Raw genomic sequence first — 18,421 nt, forward strand, 5'->3', positions numbered from 1 at the left:
CAATGAGTGGAGCAGAACCGAAGGGACAGCCAGGGGGGGGGGGGGGGGGGGGGTGAAGCTGAATGCCACGGCAACTGGTCTGACAGTTGATGGAGCTGAAAACCAGAGCATTTGAGAAACTGTTGAGTGGCAACAATTAACCTCCAAAATAAGAAAAATGTAAAGTTAAATCAACATTCGGGGTTAAAAGCATTGGTGCCAGTAACCAAAGGTCCGCTGGTTCAAATCCCTGAGCCGACTACGTGAAAAATCTGTCGATGTGCCCTTGAGCAAGGCACTTAACCCCAATTGCTCCTGTAAGTCGTTCTGGATAAGAGCGTCTGTTAAATTATTAAAATGTTCAAATGAACCTTTATCAAAGAACGGGGGAGGAATGTAGAGTAGATCAGAGAAGTTTAGAGCTTGGAGTATATTACACTAGGAAGTGAGGAGCTTGGAGTATATTACACTAGGAAGTTTAGAGCTTGGAGTATATTACACTAGGAAGTGAGGAGCTTGGAGTATATTACACTAGGAAGTTTAGAGCTTGGAGTATATTACACTAGGAAGTGAGGAGCTTGGAGTATATTACACTAGGAAGTTTAGAGCTTGGAGTATATTACACTAGGAAGTGAGGAGCTTGGAGTATATTACACTAGGAAGTGAGGAGCTTGGAGTATATTACACTAGGAAGTGAGGAGCTTGGAGTATATTACACTAGGACGTGAGGAGCTTGGAGTATATTACACTAGGACGTGAGGAGCTTGGAGTATATTACACTAGGAAGTGAGGAGCTTGGAGTATATTACACTAGGAAGTGAGGAGCTTGGAGTATATTACACTAGGAAGTGAGGAGCTTGGAGTATATTACACTAGGAAGTGAGGAGCTTGGAGTATATTACACTAGGACGTGAGGAGCTTGGAGTATATTACACTAGGAAGTTTAGAGCTTGGAGTATATTACACTAGGAAGTGAGGAGCTTGGAGTATATTACACTAGGAAGTTTAGAGCTTGGAGTATATTACACTAGGAAGTGAGGAGCTTGGAGTATATTACACTAGGAAGTTTAGAGCTTGGAGTATATTACACTAGGAAGTGAGGAGCTTGGAGTATATTACACTAGGAAGTGAGGAGCTTGGAGTATATTACACTAGGAAGTGAGGAGCTTGGAGTATATTACACTAGGACGTGAGGAGCTTGGAGTATATTACACTAGGACGTGAGGAGCTTGGAGTATATTACACTAGGAAGTGAGGAGCTTGGAGTATATTACACTAGGACGTGAGGAGCTTGGAGTATATTACACTAGGAAGTGAGGAGCTTGGAGTATATTACACTAGGAAGTGAGGAGCTTGGAGTATATTACACTAGGAAGTGAGGAGCTTGGAGTATATTACACTAGGAAGTGAGGAGCTTGGAGTATATTACACTAGGAAGTTTAGAGCTTGGAGTATATTACACTAGGAAGTTTAGAGCTTGGAGTATATTACACTAGGAAGTGAGGAGCTTGGAGTATATTACACTAGGAAGTGAGGAGCTTGGAGTATATTACACTAGGAAGTTTAGAGCTTGGAGTATATTACACTAGGAAGTTTAGAGCTTGGAGTATATTACACTAGGAAGTTTAGAGCTTGGAGTATATTACACTAGGAAGTGAGGAGCTTGGAGTATATTACACTAGGAAGTGAGGAGCTTGGAGTATATTACACTAGGAAGTGAGGAGCTTGGAGTATATTACACTAGGAAGTTTAGAGCTTGGAGTATATTACACTAGGAAGTGAGGAGCTTGGAGTATATTACACTAGGAGGTTTAGAGCTTGGAGTATATTACACTAGGAAGTGAGGAGCTTGGAGTATATTACACTAGGAAGTGAGGAGCTTGGAGTATATTACACTAGGAAGTGAGGAGCTTGGAGTATATTACACTAGGAAGTGAGGAGCTTGGAGTATATTACACTAGGAAGTGAGGAGCTTGGAGTATATTACACTAGGAAGTTTAGAGCTTGGAGTATATTACACTAGGAAGTGAGGAGCTTGGAGTATATTACACTAGGAAGTGAGGAGCTTGGAGTATATTACACTAGGAAGTTTAGAGCTTGGAGTATATTACACTAGGAAGTGAGGAGCTTGGAGTATATTACACTAGGAAGTGAGGAGCTTGGAGTATATTACACTAGGAAGTGAGGAGCTTGGAGTATATTACACTAGGAAGTGAGGAGCTTGGAGTATATTACACTAGGAAGTGAGGAGCTTGGAGTATATTACACTAGGAAGTGAGGAGCTTGGAGTATATTACACTAGGAAGTGAGGAGCTTGGAGTATATTACACTAGGAAGTTTAGAGCTTGGAGTATATTACACTAGGAAGTTTAGAGCTTGGAGTATATTACACTAGGAAGTTTAGAGCTTGGAGTATATTACACTAGGAAGTTTAGAGCTTGGAGTATATTACACTAGGAAGTGAGGAGCTTGGAGTATATTACACTAGGAAGTGAGGAGCTTGGAGTATATTACACTAGGAAGTTTAGAGCTTGGAGTATATTACACTAGGAAGTTTAGAGCTCGGAGTATATTACACTAGGAAGTGAGGAGCTTGGAGTATATTACACTAGGAAGTGAGGAGCTTGGAGTATATTACACTAGGAAGTGAGGAGCTTGGAGTATATTACACTAGGAAGTGAGGAGCTTGGAGTATATTACACTAGGAAGTTTAGAGCTTGGAGTATATTACACTAGGAAGTGAGGAGCTTGGAGTATATTACACTAGGAAGTTTAGAGCTTGGAGTATATTACACTAGGAAGTGAGGAGCTTGGAGTATATTACACTAGGAAGTGATGAGCTTGGAGTATATTACACTAGGAAGTGAGGAGCTTGGAGTATATTACACTAGGAAGTGAGGAGCTTGGAGTATATTACACTAGGAAGTTTAGAGCTTGGAGTATATTACACTAGGAAGTTTAGAGCTTGGAGTATATTACACTAGGAAGTGAGGAGCTTGGAGTATATTACACTAGGAAGTGAGGAGCTTGGAGTATATTACACTAGGAAGTGAGGAGCTTGGAGTATATTACACTAGGAAGTGAGGAGCTTGGAGTATATTACACTAGGAAGTGAGGAGCTTGGAGTATATTACACTAGGAAGTTTAGAGCTTGGAGTATATTACACTAGGAAGTGAGGAGCTTGGAGTATATTACACTAGGAAGTGAGGAGCTTGGAGTATATTACACTAGGAAGTTTAGAGCTTGGAGTATATTACACTAGGAAGTGAGGAGCTTGGAGTATATTACACTAGGAAGTGAGGAGCTTGGAGTATATTACACTAGGAAGTGAGGAGCTTGGAGTATATTACACTAGGAAGTGAGGAGCTTGGAGTATATTACACTAGGAAGTGAGGAGCTTGGAGTATATTACACTAGGAAGTGAGGAGCTTGGAGTATATTACACTAGGAAGTGAGGAGCTTGGAGTATATTACACTAGGAAGTGAGGAGCTTGGAGTATATTACACTAGGAAGTTTAGAGCTTGGAGTATATTACACTAGGAAGTTTAGAGCTTGGAGTATATTAAACTAGGAAGTTTAGAGCTTGGAGTATATTACACTAGGAAGTGAGGAGCTTGGAGTATATTACACTAGGAAGTTTAGAGCTTGGAGTATATTACACTAGGAAGTTTAGAGCTTGGAGTATATTACACTAGGAAGTTTAGAGCTTGGAGTATATTACACTAGGAAGTGAGGAGCTTGGAGTATATTACACTAGGAAGTTTAGAGCTTGGAGTATATTACACTAGGAAGTTTAGAGCTTGGAGTATATTACACTAGGAAGTTTAGAGCTTGGAGTATATTACACTAGGAAGTGAGGAGCTTGGAGTATATTACACTAGGAAGTGAGGAGCTTGGAGTATATTACACTAGGAAGTGAGGAGCTTGGAGTATATTACACTAGGAAGTTTAGAGCTTGGAGTATATTACACTAGGAAGTGAGGAGCTTGGAGTATATTACACTAGGAAGTTTAGAGCTTGGAGTATATTACACTAGGAAGTTTAGAGCTTGGAGTATATTACACTAGGAAGTTTAGAGCTTGGAGTATATTACACTAGGAAGTTTAGAGCTTGGAGTATATTACACTAGGAAGTGAGGAGCTTGGAGTATATTACACTAGGAAGTGAGGAGCTTGGAGTATATTACACTAGGAAGTGAGGAGCTTGGAGTATATTACACTAGGAAGTTTAGAGCTTGGAGTATATTACACTAGGAAGTGAGGAGCTTGGAGTATATTACACTAGGAAGTTTAGAGCTTGGAGTATATTACACTAGGAAGTGAGGAGCTTGGAGTATATTACACTAGGAAGTGAGGAGCTTGGAGTATATTACACTAGGAAGTGAGGAGCTTGGAGTATATTACACTAGGAAGTGAGGAGCTTGGAGTATATTACACTAGGAAGTGAGGAGCTTGGAGTATATTACACTAGGAAGTTTAGAGCTTGGAGTATATTACACTAGGAAGTGAGGAGCTTGGAGTATATTACACTAGGAAGTGAGGAGCTTGGAGTATATTACACTAGGAAGTGAGGAGCTTGGAGTATATTACACTAGGAAGTGAGGAGCTTGGAGTATATTACACTAGGAAGTGAGGAGCTTGGAGTATATTACACTAGGAAGTGAGGAGCTTGGAGTATATTACACTAGGAAGTGAGGAGCTTGGAGTATATTACACTAGGAAGTGAGGAGCTTGGAGTATATTACACTAGGAAGTGAGGAGCTTGGAGTATATTACACTAGGAAGTGAGGAGCTTGGAGTATATTACACTAGGAAGTTTAGAGCTTGGAGTATATTACACTAGGAAGTTTAGAGCTTGGAGTATATTACACTAGGAAGTGAGGAGCTTGGAGTATATTACACTAGGAAGTGAGGAGCTTGGAGTATATTACACTAGGAAGTGAGGAGCTTGGAGTATATTACACTAGGAAGTTTAGAGCTTGGAGTATATTACACTAGGAAGTTTAGAGCTTGGAGTATATTACACTAGGAAGTTTAGAGCTTGGAGTATATTACACTAGGAAGTGAGGAGCTTGGAGTATATTACACTAGGAAGTGAGGAGCTTGGAGTATATTACACTAGGAAGTGAGGAGCTTGGAGTATATTACACTAGGAAGTTTAGAGCTTGGAGTATATTACACTAGGAAGTGAGGAGCTTGGAGTATATTACACTAGGAAGTTTAGAGCTTGGAGTATATTACACTAGGAAGTGAGGAGCTTGGAGTATATTACACTAGGAAGTGATGAGCTTGGAGTATATTACACTAGGAAGTGAGGAGCTTGGAGTATATTACACTAGGAAGTGAGGAGCTTGGAGTATATTACACTAGGAAGTTTAGAGCTTGGAGTATATTACACTAGGAAGTTTAGAGCTTGGAGTATATTACACTAGGAAGTGAGGAGCTTGGAGTATATTACACTAGGAAGTGAGGAGCTTGGAGTATATTACACTAGGAAGTGAGGAGCTTGGAGTATATTACACTAGGAAGTGAGGAGCTTGGAGTATATTACACTAGGAAGTGAGGAGCTTGGAGTATATTACACTAGGAAGTTTAGAGCTTGGAGTATATTACACTAGGAAGTGAGGAGCTTGGAGTATATTACACTAGGAAGTGAGGAGCTTGGAGTATATTACACTAGGAAGTTTAGAGCTTGGAGTATATTACACTAGGAAGTGAGGAGCTTGGAGTATATTACACTAGGAAGTGAGGAGCTTGGAGTATATTACACTAGGAAGTGAGGAGCTTGGAGTATATTACACTAGGAAGTGAGGAGCTTGGAGTATATTACACTAGGAAGTGAGGAGCTTGGAGTATATTACACTAGGAAGTGAGGAGCTTGGAGTATATTACACTAGGAAGTGAGGAGCTTGGAGTATATTACACTAGGAAGTTTAGAGCTTGGAGTATATTACACTAGGAAGTTTAGAGCTTGGAGTATATTACACTAGGAAGTTTAGAGCTTGTAGTATATTACACTAGGAAGTGAGGAGCTTGGAGTATATTACACTAGGAAGTGAGGAGCTTGGAGTATATTACACTAGGAAGTTTAGAGCTTGGAGTATATTACACTAGGAAGTTTAGAGCTTGGAGTATATTACACTAGGAAGTTTAGAGCTTGGAGTATATTACACTAGGAAGTGAGGAGCTTGGAGTATATTACACTAGGAAGTGAGGAGCTTGGAGTATATTACACTAGGAAGTGAGGAGCTTGGAGTATATTACACTAGGAAGTTTAGAGCTTGGAGTATATTACACTAGGAAGTGAGGAGCTTGGAGTATATTACACTAGGAAGTTTAGAGCTTGGAGTATATTACACTAGGAAGTGAGGAGCTTGGAGTATATTACACTAGGAAGTGAGGAGCTTGGAGTATATTACACTAGGAAGTGAGGAGCTTGGAGTATATTACACTAGGAAGTGAGGAGCTTGGAGTATATTACACTAGGAAGTTTAGAGCTTGGAGTATATTACACTAGGAAGTTTAGAGCTTGGAGTATATTACACTAGGAAGTGAGGAGCTTGGAGTATATTACACTAGGAAGTGAGGAGCTTGGAGTATATTACACTAGGAAGTGAGGAGCTTGGAGTATATTACACTAGGAAGTTTAGAGCTTGGAGTATATTACACTAGGAAGTGAGGAGCTTGGAGTATATTACACTAGGAAGTGAGGAGCTTGGAGTATATTACACTAGGAAGTGAGGAGCTTGGAGTATATTACACTAGGAAGTGAGGAGCTTGGAGTATATTACACAAGGAAGTTTAGAGCTTGGAGTATATTACACTAGGAAGTGAGGAGCTTGGAGTATATTACACTAGGAAGTGAGGAGCTTGGAGTATATTACACTAGGAAGTTTAGAGCTTGGAGTATATTACACTAGGAAGTGAGGAGCTTGGAGTATATTACACTAGGAAGTGAGGAGCTTGGAGTATATTACACTAGGAAGTTTAGAGCTTGGAGTATATTACACTAGGAAGTGAGGAGCTTGGAGTATATTACACTAGGAAGTGAGGCCTGGCCCAGCCTAATCATAGCTCAACAAGGAGCAGTACATCTTTGTTGCAAAAACAAACTAAAAATAGATTTTTACTACTACAGGACTGAGGAACAGGCCGGGCCATGACAAAAGACCTGCCTCAGATATTAATAATGGTTCCTTTAAAATGGTGAAATATGGAAAAACCGCTCCGCCATTTCCTGGTTGCTAAAATTCTAAAACTTAAGGGAAGCACATAGAACAGAATTTGGGTCGGGTTGTCTAAAAAGATCAAAAGCAGCTTTAAGAACGGTCTCATATTAATATGGTTCCTTTAAAAGGACAATTCCGCCACTTTATAACAAGTTCTCATGCTGTTAGTATACACCGTGTACAAAACATTAAGAACAACTGCTCTTTCCATGACAGACTGACCAGGTGAACCAAGGTGAAAGCTATGATCCCTTCTCCACTTCAATCAGTGTAGATGAAGGGGAGGCGACAGGTTTAATAAGGATTTTCTAAGACTTAAAAGAATTGAGACATGGATTGTGTATGTGTGCCATTCAGAGGGCGAAACAAAGGATAGAAGTGCCTTTGAACGGGATATGTTAGTAGGTGCCAGGCGCACCGGTTTGAGTGTGTCAAGAACTGCAACGCTGCTGGGCTTCACGCATTGCAGTTTCCTGGTGAGTATCAAGAATGGTCCACCACCCAAAGGAAATCCAGCCAACTTGACACAACTGTGGGAAGCATTGGGAGTCAACATGGGGCCAGCATCCCTGTGGAAACGCTTTCAACAAATTGTATTCCATGCCCCGACGAATTGAGGCTGAATGTGTTCCTAATGTTTCGAACACTCAGTGTATATGCACTACTGTAAGATTTGATACACATTGATGTTATTGTTGTCGTTAGTCATACATTCTTAGTTTTTGTCATTTTGAAGCCTCTGTATTGCCCTCGTCTACAGCATACTCTCCCAGTGCTGTCCCTAGTTCGCCTGCAGTTAGCTTAGCTAGCCCTCGTCTACAGCATACTCTCCCAGTGCTGTCCCTAGTTCGCCTGCAGTTAGCTTAGCTAGCCCTCGTCTACAGCATACTCTCCCAGTGCTGTCCCTAGTTCGCCTGTAGTTAGCTTAGCTAGCTGGCTATCAAGCCCAGACAAAGCTTAGTCTAAATATATTATTTACGTCATAAGTTATGAGGACATTTCACATTACTTTTGGGTTGTAAATGTATTATATAATGCTTGCATGAATGTCATACTGAATACATGTTCATGCCATTGTGATGAACTTCACAGGGTGGTGAAAGTGCACGGTGATGAGCTGGACGCTCCTTTCAATAAGTACCAAGGGTCTTCTGATTCTGGTGACATGATCGATGCTCGACTGCCGTTTGACAAATACAAATATTCTCGCTCTTATCCATAATACCGTAATCTCATCATGTAGACTAGTTTACCTGCACTGTATCTGTGAGCGGTTGGCTGGAGCGCACGTGACAAGACCGTTGATATTTAACGCAACAGTTTGTGACAAAACTATCGGTAGAGTTGAAAACTTTAGATGTTTTATTCGGTACATAAAAACTTAAGCCAAAATGCACATTGTGCACAATGTCTTCATACACTAACCATAACACCGTTACTGTATATGTACAGTTGAAGTCGTAAGTTTAAGTACACTTAGGTTGGAGTCATTTAGGTTGGAGTCACTTAGGTTGGAGTCAACATTTCTTGTTAACGAACTATAGTTTTGGCAAGTCGGTTAGGACATCTACTTTGTGCATGACACAAGTAATTTTTCAAACAATTGTTTACAGACAGATTATTTCACTTATAATTCACTGTATCACAATTCCAGTGGGTCAGAAGTTTACATACACTAAGTTGACTGTGCCTTTAAACAGCTTGGAAAATTCCAGAAAATGATGTCATGGCTTTAGAAGCTTCTGATAGGCTAATTGACATTATTTTAGTCAATTGGAGGTGTACCTGTGGATGTATTTCAAGGCCTACCTTCAAACTCAGTGCCTCTTTGCCTTACATCATGGGAAAATCAAAGGAAATCAGCCAAGACCTCAGGAAAGAAATTGTAGACCTCCACAAGTCTGGTTCATCCTTGGGAGCAATTTTTCAAATGCCTGAAGGTTCCTAGTTCATCTGTACAAACAATAGTACGCAAGTATAAACACCATGGGACCACACTGCCGTCATACCGCTCAGGAAGGAGACGCGTTCTGTCTCCTAGAGATGAACGTACTTTGGTGTGAAAAGTGCAAATCAATCCCAGAACAGCAGCAAAGGACCTTGTGAAGGTGCTGGAGGAAACAGGTACAAACGTATCTATATCCACAGTCAAACGAGTCCTATATCGACATAACCTGAAAGGCTGCTCAGAAAGGAAGAAGCCACTGCTCCAAAACCACCATAAAAAAGCCAGACTATGGTTTGCAACTGCAAATGGGGACAAAGATCGTACTTTTTGGAGAAATGTCCTCTGGTCTGATGAAACAAAAATAGAACTGTTTGGCCATAATGACCATCGTTATGTTTGGAGGAAAAAGGGGGTCGCTTGCAAGCCAAAGAACACCATCCCAACCGTGAAGCATGGGGGTGGCAGCATCATGCTGTGGGGGTGCTTTGCTGCAGGAGGGACTGGTGCACTTCACAAAATAGATGGCATCATGAGGAAGGAAAATGTATGTGGATATATTGAAGCAACATCTCAAGACATCAGTCAGGAAGTTAAAGCTTGGTCGCAAATGGGTCTTCCAAATGGACAATGACCCCAAGCATATTTCCAAAGTTGTGGCAAAATGGCTTAAGGACAACATAGTCAACGTATTGGAGTGGCCATCACAAAGCCCTGACCTCAATCCTCCTATACATTTTGGGCAGAACTGAAAACATTTGATCCAAGTTAAACAATTGCAAGGCAATGCTACCAAATACTAATTGAGTGTATGTAAACTCCTGACCCACTGGGAATGTGACGAAAGAAATAAAAGCTGAAATAAATAATTCTCTCTACTATTATTCTGACATTTCACATTCTTAAAATAAAGTGGTGATCCTAACTGACCTAAGACAGGGCATTTTTACTAGGATTAAAATGTCAGGAATTGTGAAAAACTGAGTTTAAATGTATTTGGCTAAGGTGTAAGTAAACTTCCGACTTCAACTGTAGTTAGCATGCTAGCTAGCCCGTCTGCTAACGTTACATCCAAAATAGTGTTTGCAACAATAACATCTTTGGTGATAACATTAGCAATGCTAGCTAGCTAAGTAACTAAACCGGCTGCATCTGAAATAAAGTGTTTGCAACGATAAGACAAATACAGCCTCGGTGACTGTCCAAGCAACGATCCAACGCTGGAGGCCTATTGGAACTAAGAAAAAGTATGAAGTTTACAAGTTATTCAATACGAAAATATAGGCCATTTGGAAAAGGCACAATGGCTGCCGGAACTGCAACTTCAGTCGGGACACAATCTTTTCAAACCACTTCGATACAAAGTGATTTTCATAGCAGGTTTCGAGAGCAATTTCGCTAACCCGAACCTTAACCCTTTTCCTAACTTTAACCTCAGTCTTCTAACCTGCTGCATAAGTTCTCCTAACCTGCAACGAAAAAGTCACTCCGGTATCGAAGTGGCGTTTAAAGAGTGAAGTCGGTCAGTGATGTTGAGCGGGTTGGCCGAATGGAAACATGGAAGTTTGAGCTTTGAACAACAGAAAAAGTAAGTAAGCTGACAAAAAATATCATTCTACAGGTTTTGGAGAGTCTATTTAAAATAATTTCCAGATGTTATTAGAAAAAGACAACCGGAGCAAAAGTGCATTCGGAAAGTATTCAGACCCCTTGACTTTTTCAACATTTTGTTAAGTTAAAGCCTTATTCTAAAATGGATTAAATTGTTTACTTTCCCCTCATCAACCTACACAAAATACCATAATGACAAACCAAAAACAGATTTTTAGAAAATGTGCTAACTTATTAAAATAATTAACTGAAATATCACATTTACATAAGTATTCAGACCCTTTACTCAGTACTTTGTTGGCAGTGATTACAGCCTCAAGTCTTCTTGGGTATGACGTTACAAACTTGACACACCTGAATGCATTACCTGGCGCTGACGAAGATGGCGGCCTCTCGACTAGCTCTTAGGAAACTTTGCAGTATTTTGTTTTTTATGTAATATTTTTTACATTATTAGCTCAGAAAGTGTTTTGCATCATTACATACAGCCGGGAAAAACTATTGGATATCAGAGCGGCGGTAACTCACCAGCATTACGACCAGGAATACGACCTTCCCGAAGCAGATCCAATAGAACTGATTCCAGCAGCTGACCCATAACATCGGCGGCAGAGGAGTGGCACTCGGAGCGGCCTGCTGGTCCGACTTAGGAGGCGCGCACACCACCGCTTCCAAGTATTCTACTCGCTAATCTTTCATCTTTGGTTAAAGTCGAAGAACTACGGACAAGGATTTCTTTCCAGAGAGACATCAAGGCCTGTAACATACTGTTTCACGGAAACATGGCTTTTTTTGGGATATTCTGTCGAAATCGGTCCAGCCAGATGGGTTCTCAGTTCATCGCGCAGACAGCAATAAATATCTCTCAAGGAGGCAGAAGGGCGGAGGTGTGTATTTCATGATTAACAACTCGTGGTGTAATTGTAGTAACAGAGGAACTTGAGTCCTTCTGTTCACCTGACCTAGAATATCTCAATCAAATGCAGACCGTATTATCTCCCAAGAGAATATTCTTTGGTTATAGTCACGGCCGTGTATATCCCCCCCTCAAGCCGATACCACGACGGCCCTCAAAGAACTTCACTGGACCTTATGCAAACTGGAAACCTCATATCCTGAGGCTGCATTTATTGTAGCCGGGGATTTTAACAAAGCAAATTTGAGGACTAGGCTGCCGAAGTTCTATCAACATATTGACTGTTGTACTCGCGCTGCTAAAATTCTCGACCATTGCTATTCAAACTTCCGGGATGGTTATAAGGCCCTCCCCCGCCCTCCTTTCGGCAAATCTGACCACGACTCCATTTTGCTTCTCTCTTCCTAAAGGCAGAAACTCAAACAGGAAGTAACCGTGCTAAGGACAATTCAACGCTGGTCTGACCAATCAGAATACATGCTTCAAGATTGTTTTATTCACGCGGACTGGGATGCGTTCCGGGTAGCTTCCGAAAATAATTTTGACATGAAACCGTGACGGAGTTTATCAGGAAGTGTATAGGTGATGTTGTGCCCACTGTGACTATTAAAACCTACCCTAACCAGAAACCGTGGATAGACGGCAGCATTCGCGCAAATCTGAAAGCGCAAACCACCGCATTCAACCATGGCAAGGTGACTGGGAATATGGCAGAATACAAACAGTGTAGCTACTCACTCCGCAAGGCAATTAAACTGGCAAAACATCAATATAGAGACAAAGTGGAGTCGCAATTCAACGGCTCAGACACAAGACATATGTGGCAGGATCTACAGACAATCACAGACTACAAAAGGAAAACAAGCCACGTCGCCGACACCGACGTCTCGCTTCCAGACAAGCTAAACACCTTCTTCGCCGGCTTTGAGGATAACACAGTGCCACTGACGAGACCCACTACCAAGGACTGTCGCCTCTCCTTCTCCATGGCCGACGTGATTAAGACATTTAAGCATGTTAAGCTCCGCAAGGCTGCCAGCCCAGACGGCATCCCTAGCCGCGTCCTCAGAGCATGCGCGTCAAGGTAGGAAACAACATCTCCACTTCGCTGATCCTCAACACTGGGGCCCCACAAGGGTGCGTGCTCGGCCCCCTCCTGTACTCCCTGTTCACCCATGACTGCATGGCCAAGCACTCATCAAGTTTGCAGACGACACAACAGTAGTAGGCTTGATTACCAACAATGACGAGACTGCCTACAGGGAGGAGATGAGGGCTCTCGGAATGTGGTGCCAGGAAAATAACCTCTCACTCAACATCAACAAAACAAAGGAGATGATCGTGGACTTCAGGAAAGAGCAGAGGGTGCACCCCCCTATCCACATCGACGGGACCGCAGTGGAGAAGGTGGAAAGCTTCAAGTTCCTTGGTGTACACATCACCAACAAACTGAAATGGTCCACCCACGCAGACAGTGTGGTGAAGAAGGTGAAACAGAGCCTCTTCAACCTCAGGAGGCTGAAGAAATTCGGCTTAGCACCTAAAACCCTCACAAACTTTTACAGATGCACAATTGAGAGCATCCTGTCGGGCTGTATCACCGCCTGGTACGGCAACTGCACCGCCCACAACCGCAGGGCTCTCCAAAGGGTGGTGCGGTCTGCCAAACGCATTACCGGGGGCAAACTACCCGCCCTCCAAGACACATACAGCACCCAATGTCACAGGAAGGCCAAAAAGATCATCAACCACCCGAGCCACTGCCTGTTCACCCCGCTATCATCCAGAAGGCGAGATCAGTACAGGTGCATCAAAGCTGGGACTGAGAGAATGAAAAACAGCTTCTATCTCAAGGCCATCAGACTGTTAAATAGCCTTCACTAGCACATTAGATGCTGCTGCTGCCTATTGAAATCACTGGCCACTTTAAGAAATGGAACACTAGTCACTTTAATAATGTTTACATATCTTGCACTACTCATCTCATATGTATATACTGCATTCTATTCTATACTATTCTACTGTATCTTAGTCCATGCCGCTCTGTCATTGCTTGTCCATATATGTATATATTCTTAAATCCCATTCCTTACTTGTTTGTGTGTATTGGGATGTAGCTCAGTTGGTAGAACATGGCGTTTGCAACGCCAGGGTTGTGGGTTCGATTCCCACGGGGGGCCAGTATGAAAAAAATAATAATAATGTATGCACTCCCTAACTGTAAGTCGCTCTGGATAAGAGCATCTGCTAAATGACTAAAAAGTAAATGTATTGGGTATATGTTGTGTAATTGTTAGATATTACTGCACTGTCGGAGCTAGAAGCACAAGCATTTCGCTATAACATCTGCTAAACACGTGTATGTGACAAATACAATTTGAATTGATTTGTATTTGGGGAGTTTCTCCCATTCTTCTCTGCAGATCCTCTCAAGATCTGTTAGGTTGGATGGGGAGCTTCGCTGCACAGCTATTTTCAGGTCTCTCCAGAGATGTTCGATCTGGTTCAAGTCCGCGCTCTGGCTGGGCCACTCAAGGACATTCAGAGACTCATCCCGAAGCCACTCCTGCGTTGTCTTGGCTGTGTGCTTAGGGTCGTTGTCCTGTTGGAAAGTGAACCTTCGACCCCAGTCTGAGGTCCTGAACGCTCTGGAGCAGGTTTTCATCAAGTATCTCTTTACTTTGCTCCATTCAACTTTCCCTCGATCCTGACTAGTCTCCCAGTCCCCACTGCTGAAAAACATCCCCACAGCATGACGCTGCCACCACCATGCTTCACCGTAGGGATGGTGCAAAGTTTCCTGCAGATGTGTCGCTTGGCATTCATTTACATTTAAGTCATGCAGCAGACGCTCTTATCCAGAGCGACTTACAGTTAGTGAGTGCATACATTATTTTATTTTTTCATACTGGCCCCCCGTGGGAATCGAACCCACAACCCTGGCGTTGCAAACGACATGCTCTACCAACTGAGCTACATCCCTGCCGGCCATTCCCTCCCCTACCCTGGGCCAATTGTGCGCCGCCCCATGGGTGGCATTCAGACCAAAGAGTTAAATCTTGGTTTCATCAGACCAGAGAATCTTGTTTCTCATGGTCTGAGAGTCCTTTAGGTTCCTTTTGGCAAACTCCAAGTGGGCTGTCATGTGCCTTTTACTGAGGACTGGCTTCCGTCTGACCACTCTACCACAAAGGCCTGATTGGTGGAGGGCTGCAGAGATTGTTGTCCTTCTGGAAGGTTCTCCCATCTCCATAGAGGAACTCATTCAGAGTGACCATTGGGTTATTGGTCACCTCCTTGACCAAGGCCCTTCTCCCCCAATTGCTCAGTTTGGCCAGGCGGCCAGCTCTAGGAAGAGTCTTGGTGGTTCCAAACGTCTTCCATTTAAGAATGATGGATGCCACTGTGTTCTTGGGGACCTTCAATGCTGCAGAAATGTTTTGGTACCCTTGCCCAGAGCTGTGCCTCAACACAATCCTGTCTCAGAGCTCAACGGACAACAATTCCTTCGACCTCATGGCTTGGTTTTTGCTTTGACATGCACTGTCAACTGTGGGACCTCCAAATCATGTCTAATCAATTGAATTTACCACAGGTGGACTCCAATCAAGTTGTAAAAACATCTCAAGGATGATCAATGGAAACAGGATGCACCTGAGCTTAATTTCGAGTCTCATAGCAAAGGGTCTGAATACTTATGTAAATAATCTGTTTATTTTTAATAAATGTGCTAATATTTCTAAAAACCTGTTTTCGTTTAGTCATTATAGGATATTGTGTGTAGATTGATGAGGACATTTTTTTTTTTTTTTACTCCATTTTAGAATAAGGCTGTAACGAAACAGAATGTGGAAAAAGTCAAGGGGTCTGAATACTTGCCGAATGCGCTGTAGCTACAGTAGTACTGTATTGCAGGGAGTTCCAATATGATCAGATTCTTTATTTTTTATCTCAAGGATCCTACTTGAAAATGTCACAGAGAAGCAATCTCTGGTTTTGCTCATCACTAAACAGTCAATAGACATGAAATCATAAAATTACACTAAAACTGTGTAGGACATCACTAAATACTTCATAATAACAACCCAAATGTTAAAAAAGTGGCGGAGTTGTCCTTTAAGAACAAATCAAATCAAATGTTATTGGTCACATGCGCCGAATACAACAGGTGCAGACATTACAGTGAAATGCTTACTTACAGCCCTTAACCAACAGTGCCATTTTAAACGTTTTTTGCCAACAACACCTTAGTGTACATCATGGAATGTTGAGTCAAATAGAACCTATTTATATAAAACCTCTTATGAAGTTGGTACTGCAGCAGAAACTGGAAATTCGATATTTTGTACTTGTATGATTGTCTGTTTGGTTCATATCTGCAAAGTAGTTAAAACGCTGTCAGTTCCACTTTAAGAACTGTCCAATATTACTAGGATTACTTTAAGAACAGGTCACATATTAACATGGTTCCTTTAAGAACAGGTCACATATTAACATGGTTCCTTTAAGAACAGGTCACATATTAACATGGTTCCTTTAAGAACAGGTCACATATTAACATGGTTCCTTTAAGAACAGGTCACATATTAACATGGTTCCTTTAAGAACAGGTCACATATTAACATGGTTCCTTTAAGAACAGGTCACATATTAACATGGTTCCTTTAAGAACAGGTCACATATTAACATGGTTCCTTTAAGAACAGGTCACATATTAACATGGTTCCTTTAAGAACAGGTCACATATTAACATGGTTCCTTTAAGAACAGGTCACATATTAACATGGTTCCTTTAAGAACAGGTCACATATTAACATGGTTCCTTTAAGAACTGTGGAAGAAGCCTACAGGTCATAACAACTGTAGGCTACACCCCCTATCACCACTGGCAACAGTACAGTCAGACAGAGAGCAGACAACCACAGACCACCGAGGGCAAGCCAGGAGGGCTCCTATATATCACACCCCCTATCACCACTGGCAACAGTACAGTCAGACAGAGAGCAGACAACCACGGACCACCGAGGGCAAGCCAGGAGGGCTCGTATATATCAGTTACTGTGACAACAAGTCGAATTTACAGCATGACCTGGTCTACAGCAGCACAACAGCTTTTATATAACCATCAACCAATTAGAACACACGTTAGTCCATCGTCTCACTGACTGTTATACAAATACAGCAAAGTGCATATACACACCAACCAACATTTTTTTTCTTCCTGAACATTTCCAAACACTTACCTCACCAGTGACCAAATACTTTCCATCCTGCGAGAAGGCCAAGGCGGTGAAGGTTTTTCTGGGAAACACAAACAGACAAGAGAATTAATGAGAGAGAGGAGAGGGCTGAGGCTGGGCTGACATTTACATTAGGGAGAACATTTTACTCGGCAGCAATCCAATAGGGATTTAAACTCAAGTTTAAAAAGGTTCAGACATTTTAACTCCGAGTTACCCCCTGACACATGCATGTAAGCTAAGTACTTTAACTGTTTTATGACCTCCTGGAGAACAGTGAAAGTTCTGTTAGTCTGAACGTAGCTATAATGTGATATTTTTAACTTCACTACTCCCACCTCACATACACTGTAGCTACATAGCATCAACAACAGAACGCAGCATGTTCCAGGCATGTTCCAGGCATGTTCCAGGCATGTTCCAGGCTGCGGCACAGTAACAGAGAGACCACGGTACCGTCCAACAACGTGTAGACTAGTATGGATCCACATACCGGTATGGGTTTTTACAATACCCGTCTATAACAATATTTTGATAGTGCTAAATGAAATGAAAAGTTCTACAAAATTGGACTGTCAGTTTTGTCCTAGTTTGGCTGAGCATACAACCATCAGAATGGAGGAAGCCCATTTAAAATATCTTAGAAGTAATTTGATGCCGTTCTAAAGTCACGCACTAAATATATAAAACATACTGTATAACTTTTAACTATTCAAAAACTTAAAATACCTATCAAATATAGTGATATGATATTTTGTCCATATTGCCCAGCCCCATTATGTATTACTCGGTCTCTGTCTACCAAGTCTGTCTGGAGTCACCATGAAGAGACGGAGCAATCCCCTCCCGAGTACAGAGGACTCGATCTACGTGATGGATTGTGGAAGTTGCAGAATGTGTGCACGACACAAGGCTAGGACAAATCCAACGTGTACTTATCAGGAGTTATCCAACGTGTACTTATCAGGAGTTATCCAACGTGTACTTATCAGGAGTTATCCAACGTGTACTTATCAGGAGTTATCCAACGTGTACTTATCAGGAGTTATCCAACGTGTACTTATCAGGAGTTATCCAACGTGTACTTATCAGGAGTTGACTAATATGACTTCCCCCCCCCCCCCAGAGAGAAGGAGAATGATAACACAGGTCAATATTTCACCTTGAAGTATTGAGGATGTGGGTCTGTCTGTTTTTCTTTGGGTGTAGGATCACAACAACACACCTGGAACACAAACAAACTGCATAAGATGACTAGCTGCTATAACATTAGTATTTACATAATGTAGCCTATTCAACATTTACATTTTAGTCATTTAGCAGATGCTCTTATCCAGAGCGACTTACAGTTAGTGAGTGCATACATTCTTTTTTTTCATACTGCCCCCCCCCCCCCCCCCCCGTGGGAATCGAACCCACAACCCTGGCGTTGCAAACGCCATGCTCTACCAACTGAGCTACATCCCTGCCGGCCATTCCCTCCCCTACCCTGGATGATGC

The 18,421-nt window shown here is 42.0% G+C and overlaps 1 protein-coding gene across 1 annotated transcript in view; it reads right to left on the minus strand.

Moving 5' to 3' along the window:
• The window catches only part of LOC311115171 (mitogen-activated protein kinase-binding protein 1-like), a 65,773-nt gene that overhangs the window by 45,545 nt on the left and 1,807 nt on the right, over window positions 1-18,421 (minus strand). Inside the window, exons 3-4 of the mRNA XM_084190374.1 lie at window positions 18,084-18,146; window positions 16,925-16,982 (exon numbers count right to left, since the gene is read on the minus strand). Of these exons, the coding sequence (XP_084046500.1) occupies window positions 16,925-16,982; window positions 18,084-18,146 (121 nt within the window). The remainder of the gene's footprint in view (window positions 1-16,924; window positions 16,983-18,083; window positions 18,147-18,421) is intronic.

The sequence above is a fragment of the Coregonus lavaretus genome (assembly GCF_964263955.1).
Source record: "Coregonus lavaretus genome assembly, contig: HAP1_SCAFFOLD_268, whole genome shotgun sequence".
Classification (NCBI taxonomy): Eukaryota; Metazoa; Chordata; class Actinopteri; order Salmoniformes; family Salmonidae; genus Coregonus; species Coregonus lavaretus.